At 26.6% G+C, this 8,399-nt stretch overlaps 1 protein-coding gene across 3 annotated transcripts; it reads right to left on the reverse strand.

Moving 5' to 3' along the window:
• Positions 1–1,424: 1,424 nt before the first annotated feature.
• On the reverse strand, positions 1,425–6,282 carry LOC150031083 (GDSL esterase/lipase At4g26790-like). 3 transcript variants are annotated; one of them, XM_090309314.1, is made up of 4 exons: positions 5,728–6,282; positions 4,451–4,946; positions 2,570–2,605; positions 1,425–1,699 (listed from the first exon to the last, which is right to left on the reverse strand). In XM_090309314.1, the coding sequence occupies exons 1-4, from the start codon at positions 6,154–6,156 to the stop codon at positions 1,611–1,613; spliced, it is 1,050 nt and encodes a 349-aa protein (XP_090165440.1). In that variant the 5' UTR covers positions 6,157–6,282; the 3' UTR covers positions 1,425–1,610. The 3 variants fall into 3 exon arrangements, with proteins under 3 accessions (XP_090165440.1, XP_090165441.1, XP_090165439.1); XM_090309315.1 differs by lacking the exon at positions 2,570–2,605 and having other exon boundaries at positions 5,728–6,281; XM_090309313.1 differs by lacking the exon at positions 1,425–1,699 and having other exon boundaries at positions 2,315–2,605; positions 5,728–6,280.
• Positions 6,283–8,399: the final 2,117 nt, after the last annotated feature.

Below are 8,399 nucleotides of genomic sequence, written 5' to 3' on the forward strand. Positions count from 1 at the left end.
AGGCAACTTATAAGAATTATAATATGGCCAAATAAAACCTAATATTTTATGTTAATTATTAATTAATTTGGTTAGACTTAGTTTACAAGTCACAAGTGTATAATTATTTTAGATAATTCCAACTAATATGTTCAATCTTATACACAAATGATGGATATTCCCATATATTGTAGGTTTGAAACTCAAGTGATAATTATCTTTATTTCAATATTTGAAATAATGAAAAAGGAATTTGAATTTTGAATCCTACACTAACTTGGCTAACTTAATTAAGGTTAGCAATAATTGAGCCTTAACGACATCCTAATTTTTTGTTTTAATTTAAATATAGTTAAATGGATAAGACACCCGTTATAATCAGTTGCAAATATAATAATCAGACTCAAAATATTAACAGATATAACATAATGTAAAAAAAATACAAATATGACAAATTTTAGGTAGTATATTAGTGATAGACCATATTACTAGGAGTCTATCCGTGATAAACTATTTTGCTAGTAAGAGTCTATCAGCAATAGAAGTCTATCACTAATAGACTTTGCTATATTTGTAATTTTTTTTTTAAAAATGTTGTTATACACTTGGTTATTATCTTTAAAAATACTACTCATTGCAATACCCTAAAAAATCGATGGTTTAAATTATCCAGATCAACTTGGAAATTCTTGAAAGAAAAAAAAAACCAAATGTTGTATCAAGCAAAAAATAATTGAGATTATAAAAAAACTTTTAGAATAATTATTCTCTATTTTTGGGAATTTAGTTTTGAAGCAATAACTTCACTTATATAGCCAATAATTTGATGGCTATTAAAATAGAACAAAATATAAAAGACATTTGAAACTACCATAGAACGAAAAATATATAGGAAAAATAAAAGGCAAAAAGCTACTTATGCCAAAACACACTACTTATAAAAAATTAAATCAAACCTAAAATTAATTAAGTTTACTTACCCTAAACCTTAAACATAAAAATCAAAACTTGATTTTTATCATTCTCACCAAAAAAAAGAAAAAAACCTTGATTTTTATCAAAATTGAAGGTTCCTACTTTATAAATTATCCCATTTAAAACTAGACTACTTATTTTATTTAAAAAATTGTCATTAAAAATAAAAATTTGAAAAACTAGAAGGTTATATTTTTATTTTAGAAATTTAATTTAAAAAGGGAGAACTTAGTTTTATTTCAAATTTCATAGTCAAAAATAAAAACTTAAGCCATTCGAAAGTAATTCTTATTTTTATTTATTAATTTATATATATATATCACATGAAAAATGCAAATATAATCCAAGCTAATTACTCAAAAAAAGAAAAAATCAGAAAGAAACATTCCATATATATGCAACAAAATCTCCAATATCTCCAAATTGATTGTGAGCAACAATAATTTCCATTTTAAAACCACAAACATCCTCAACATCCCCCCAAAAAAAAAAAAAAAAAAAAAACCCTAATTCACCATCTTTAAATACATTTCAACACCTCCATATCAAACCCTTTTGTACGTTATCCATTTTGTTTGAAAATGCTTCCACCTCCAAAGAAAGCCTGGAATCGTTTTGCCTCCAAAGTCATCTCGAAGCTCGGCCGTTTCCCCAAGTCATCGGAATCGATAACCCGAACGACACGGCGGTTTTTTAGTCGTCTCGGGACAGCTAACTCCGGTAGAAGGCAGTGCTGCCGCTGCAGCTGCCACCACCAGCCAGAATATTCCCTGAGTTCTTGGAATAATAATAATAATATGGAAGTTCAGTTTGAAGATGAAGAGGTTGATGATGGAGATCATGAATTGGGAGCCATGGAAGATGAAGGTGTTGATGAAAAGGCTGAGCAGTTTATTGCTAAGTTTTATGAAACTTTGAAGTTTGAAAGATTGCAACATTTTTGAAAAAAGCTTTTTTTTTTTTTTTTTTGGGGTCTTTGGTGGGTTAATTGAGATTTGGTGCTCTTAATATTTCTTAGAGAGAGTTTTTTTTTTCCCATCTCTCTATAGAGAGGATATTAGTATGAAAATGTAAGCCAATATGAGATCTTAATAAATTTTATCTTTGAATTATTATGACATATTATGAGGGTGTATTTGAACGTAAACTTTTGAATTTTGTGAAGACTCGTTTATTAGTTCTTAACAAAAGATATGTAGTTGAAGTCTCGTATGAAATGCATTTTAAGGCGAGAATTATAGCAAATGGATTTTGGTTAGATTTATCACTTTGAAGGCACACTACAACAAATACTATTTTTAACAAAAGAATTAAAATGAAGCATCGCGATAAAACATTTGAAAAAAAGTAATTCTAAATAGATTTGAAATAGTCCTTCACTCGTTTATTTATGAGTCTATAAATAAATACAATATAATGTCCCACATTTGAGAAGGGTAATTTTGGATTTTGCTGATTTAAAGAAAGATTGAAAGATAATTTTGGACAATATGATTTGCTATAATGGAATTAGCTTTGTGTGTGGGATGAAAAGCATCCCAAAACACATATTTATTGGCATCATAACATGTAAATGGGTTCATTTTGGAGCACATGAAACCCATCTCAAATCTACCTGTTCCACAACATGCTCTTGCTGAATTACTAAACCCTGTAATTTTCCAAAAAAAGAAAAAAGAAAAAATTATAATCATATTATATATTTTTTAAAAAAAATGAGAGAGCAATTAATTATTTGAGTCTCTTTTTAATGGAAAAGAAAAAATCAAGCAAATCTTTATTTGTTGATTGGTTAGAGTGGGCTTATTGTGGAGTGAATAATGGATATATTAGTTGACTATTTTGAATGTTATATATATATATATATATATATATATATGGTATGAAATGATTTTTTCTTTTAAATGTTAATTATGTCACTTTTCAGTTATTCCCTTTCAAAAGTGTTATTGAATATTAGGAGTTTTGATTGAATATTTTTTTTTAAAAAAAAAGTGATAAAAAAATTTAAAAATATGTTTGTTTAGTTAATTTTAGGACAAGATAAAATATTTATTGTTTTTTTCATGAAACCAAAAAGTTGAATACCTACCCTTTATTGAACTTATTAAAATGAATTTATAAGAAAAAAAATCAACAAAGTTGAGAAATGATGTATTATTTCTTTAAATTAAATAGTATATGTTTGGCTAGAAAATAATGAATGAAAAACTTGGATGAAAGAGAAAATGGGAGGAACATTTGATTTTGAGATGGAAAAAGGGAAAGTAGAAAATTTATTAAAAGAAATTAAACTTGAGTGAGGAAGAGAGATAAAAAGAAAGAAGATAATATATATATATATATATTTTAATGGTACAACACTTCCCGAGTGGTCACCCAACTAGCCTAAACACGTTTAACTATGGAGTTTTGATGGGATCATGTGTATCAGTGCATGTAGAAAGAAAATAATAGACTAACATACTTAATCACCATTAAAAATTTGACATAACTAATTATTTAATAACAATTACAAAAATTTACTTCCTCTCCTTTCTTCATTTCTCATTCCTCTCACCTAGTGATAAAAAAAAATGACCCATTTAATTCTTGAGTTTTAAAGATTAGTTGTGTTTGATGTTATTGAGTTTTCAAAACATATACTTTTTTGTCATTGAATTTTTAAGAATAACTTTAAAAGGTCCTTGAAGTAATTTTTTAAAATATGAAAAACTTATCTCTCCTCTCTCTTTTCTAATTTAAAATGTTATATAAGTATCTAAAATAAAAAAATTAATTAAAGAACTATTTACACTTGATTTTAAAAACTCGATAACAAAAAAATACACATTATATTTTGAGGATTCAAGGATTAAACACACATATTCTTAAAAATCAAGAAATAAAAATGTATATTTTGAAAATTTAAGGACTAAACGTACTTATTCTTCAAAATAACTAGACTAAAAAAGTCATTTTTTTTGGGAAAAAAATAAAGATGGCAAATAGTTTATCATTATTAAAAAAAGAAACGAGAAAGTAAAAGAAATAACAACTACTGTTAAATTTTAGATGAGAAAAACTTAGGTGCAACCAAGGCAGTTGTATAATAAAAAATTGTCATATGACAAATATTTTTTAAATGATTTTTTAATATGTAAAGGAAAGGAAAACGGGGCGATAGCTAATCATTGGTCATTTTGGATCATATATAATTACCCTTCTCGATGGTAAGTATGTATCTAATCCTAGTAAGAGAGATGAATGTAAAAAGGGAGATATTTAATTTTAATTTATTTTCATGATATTTTTTATAAATTCCTAAGTTTGATGTCCAAACATCAACCGAAATATGACTTAACTAATTTTAAGACGTGTTTTTTATCAAAAGATTAGGGGTCGTTTAAATATGCATTTCAATATTTAAAAAAAAAGGATATTGACATAAACAAGCATCAACTAATCGATATTTTCATTATAATGAAATAGAAACAGAATACGAAATAGAACTCACCAAAATAACTAGGATGCTGAATCATATCATAAAGAACATCAAATGGATTGGCAAACACAATCCGAATCCCTTCCAATTCCTCCTCCATCATTTCCACTAACCCCATCAATTTGGCATTGAAATCCCTTGCAACTCTATTGTACTTGTCAACACATTCACCACCACCTCCAAAAACCAACCTTGAGCTCCTCTCCAATGGTAGGCACCCCATCGGCGGGAGCCCCCCGATCGACATCTTGCGAGCGCCGAGTGCGTAGAGCTCCCGAACAAAGTCCTCGGCGGCTCGGGCAAGAAAATTTTGGTAGTCTTGGAGTGAAAACTCAGAGGATCTTGTAGGAAGGAGGAAGTAGTTTTCTAGGAAGTCATTGGTGCCTAAGCTTATGACATAAAGGAATTGGGAAATGGTAGTGTTGGCCTTTGATGGGCCAAGATAGTCTCTCAGTTTCTTTTGATATTCTTTGTAATATTGGAGTTCTTTCCATAGAGGGATCACTGACTGCATCACAAATTATTTATATATATACATACATATAATTTAAGGTTAACTTTGAGTCAATTTTAATTGACGATCTAGTCTTAAAAAATTAATGCAACAATGAACTAAGTTTTATGATTTAGTTTGATGAAATCGAAAATCCTTTTAGATGACAAAGTGACCATTCTTTTAATTGCAAAATTTTAACAAATTATTGTTTACATGAAACTTTTCAATACAAATTTACGAGACTATCAAACTAGTGTTTTGAAAGTAAAAGACCTAAAATGAACAAAAATACTTGAAAGTAAAGAGACCCAAATAGACATTTTAAAAGTGTGAGAACGAATAGAAGGCCAAAAGTACGTACAAAGAACTAAATATATACTATTCAAACCAAAACTTATTGTCATCAGTACTAAATGCATAACAATAATCAGAAATAACAATAAAAAACACAAGAAACAAGCAAAAAAATGAGAAATAGCTAACATTACGGTTTACATGAACAAAAATACTAGAAAATAGAAAGTCCAAAACAAAACATGTCTTGAAATAACTAAAGCCAAACATATGGAGAACAAAATACAACCTATGTTCCAAATAAAAAATTCACCATCACTAAACGCATAACAATAAAAAATAGTAAAACAAGAAACGAAGGAACTAAACCATCAGAAATATAAACACGAACAAAAGTACTTGAAAGTACAAAGAGAAAAACGAGACACATCTTGAAAGTAAAAGAGACGTATAGAAAACCAAGAAACGAGAAACGAGAAATAGGTTGAGAACAACTTACGAAAAGATCAGAAGTGACATTATCATAACCAGTTCCAGCAGAAGCAAAGCAAACACCAGAAGCAAAATGAGTGATATTATAAGTAGGATCTAAGTAAGCTGGGATTGTGGGTTTGATCCCAAAAGCTTCAGAAATAAAATCAGTAACAATTTTGCCATTGGAGAATCTTCCTGTGGGTTTTCCACCTTCAAAATCACGACCATATGGAGCAAAATCACTTCTTAAAATAGTTGAAATATGGTTGTTATTACCTGAATCTACTGATGAATCTCCAAATACTACAATCCCTGGAACAACAACACCCTTCTTATTTCTTCCTTCAACCATTTTCTTCTCTGATAACAAATTAGTTAAGATCAAGATCAACATCATCCACAAATAACACCCTGATTTTGCCATATTATGATATCTATCTATTGTTAGTTTCATTTCATTTGGATGTAATTCATATATATATACACATACATGCACTTTTAACGACCTACTCTAGTTACACAAAATTGAAAGAAGAATTTCTATTGTGATTGGACAATTAGGTGAGCTATAAAAAATATATATAGGTACAGCAAAAATAAATATTGATATGTATTTTGTTAAAAAGGCTTTTAATGATAAACTATGGAGGGATTAGTCCTTGAACTTTCATATTTTTATATTCAATAAGTTTCTGAACTTTTATAATTGGTTTTAAACTTTCAATTATAAGTCTCTGAATATATATCAGTTTAAAAAGTGTCTAAAAAGTTTTTTAAGATTTTTAATTTTATATCTAATAATTTTTTTTAGTTTTCAATTTAATTTTATGTCTAATAATTTTTTGACATATACATTTTTTTTATAAAATTAGTTGATATAAATTTGAAAGTTTAATGTCTTGTTAGACATAAATTCAAAATTGAAACTTTCATGTTTAACAAAAAATTACCTTGTGACAAATTTTTTTTTCAAACTCAAAATTTAAGAACTAAAATTTCATGTTTTCTTTTTTAATGGAAAAAAAAATACATTTATGGTCCCTAGGTTCTGGGTCTAATTTTTATTTGTTCTCCGGGTTTTCAAAATGTTTTACTTTTAGTTCTTAAGTCTTGAGTTTAGTTGCAATTTAGTCTTTAGGTTCAAATGTTACAATTTTACCTTTAGATTTGAGTTTCGTTTCAATTTGATTAATTCTAAATTTCAGTATTTGCACTTTTAACCTTTATTTTTTTACTAAATACTCTCTTACTGTCTTTAGTTTTAGTGTCTATTAATTAATTTAAAAGAATTAGAAGGATTGTAATAAATTAAGTTCACTATTTCTCAATTAGCTAATTTAATTAATTAATAAATATTAATCTCAAAGACTAGTGAAAAATCGAGGTTAAAAGTAACTAAATTAAAATAAAACTCAAATTTCAATGGTAAAATTGTAATATTTTGAAACATAAAAAGCTAAATTGAAATTAAACTCGAAATTTTAAAAACTAAAAATGTCATATTTTAAAACCTAGAGATAAAATAAAAACTAGAAGAAATCCTAATCATCAAAAATGTATTTTTCTATTTTTTTTAAATGTTCAACAACGAAAAGTTCGCCGTTTCAACAAACCTAATAATTAGAGAACCCTTTTTGAGTTATTGCCCTGCAACGTGGTTTCACGCGCGGAAATTGCGCGTTGGATGTATTAAGCTTTCACGTTTTGTATGTCATATTACTTAGCCTCACGCTACTTAATGCTTCTTGTGTTTAAAGTTCTTCCACACGCGCCTCGTGGTTCTGTGTACAACCGTTTAAAACTCGATATTTCGTTAAATTTCAAAAAATGTATAAATTAATAAATAAATATTTTACATTTTTTAAATGAATTAAAATGTTTATTATCAATATTATATTCTCATTACTAATACTTTATTGTTTATTTTTTTATTTCATAATTTTTTTACAAAATAATAAAAAAATCGATTCATCTTTAACGTGGATGTCGAATCCATAGAAATGTAGAAATGTCTATAAAAATATTTATAAAATATTAATTTAGATGGATAGTTATGAAAAAATTATAGTAACAAAGAATTTTAAAAAATATATGAATTAGTAAATTAACATTTTACGTTTTTTAGATAAATTAATTTATTATCAATGTTATACTCTCATCAGTGATATTTTGTTAAAAAGGTGTTTATTGATAAACTATAGAGGGATTAGTCCTTGAACTTTCATATTTTTATATTTAATAAGTTTATGAACTTTTAAAATTGGTTTTGAACTTTCAATTATAATTATCTGAATATATATCAATTTCGAGAGTGTCTAATAAGTATTTTAAAATTTGTAATTTTATATCTAATAATTTTTTTTAGTTTTCAATTTAATTTTATTTCTAATAATTTTTTGACATATATATATTTTTTTATAAAATTAGTTGATACAAATTTGAAAGTTTAATATCTTGTTAGACATAAATTCAATTTATGTCTAATGAGTTAATTGATTTTTCAAAAAATATTGAATAATTGAGATTTAATTATAATTGACACAAAATTGAAAGTTTAAAGATCTATTTGACATTTCTTTTTTAACTTTATGGAAAAATCAATTAGATATAAACATGAAAGCTTATGAACTAAACTTGTAATATTTAACTAAAGTTTAAATAGTGTTTTTCACGTGACAAAAACGTTAGTGGGTTAGT

The sequence above is a fragment of the Benincasa hispida genome, unplaced genomic scaffold (assembly GCF_027475165.1).
Source record: "Benincasa hispida cultivar pf3 unplaced genomic scaffold, pf3_genome.v1.1 HicScf1487, whole genome shotgun sequence".
Taxonomy (NCBI): domain Eukaryota; kingdom Viridiplantae; phylum Streptophyta; class Magnoliopsida; order Cucurbitales; family Cucurbitaceae; genus Benincasa; species Benincasa hispida.

Coding starts and splice junctions, on each gene's coding strand:
- LOC150031083 (XM_090309313.1), bottom strand. CDS start 6,156: ATGAAACTAACAATAGATAGATATCATAATATGGCAAAATCAGGGTGT. Junction 4,947..5,727: donor ATGTCACTTCTGATCTTTTC/GTAAGTTGTTCT, acceptor TTTGTGATGCAG/TCAGTGATCCCTCTATGGAA. Junction 2,606..4,450: donor TCAGCATCCTAGTTATTTTG/GTGAGTTCTATT, acceptor GGAAAATTACAG/GGTTTAGTAATTCAGCAAGA.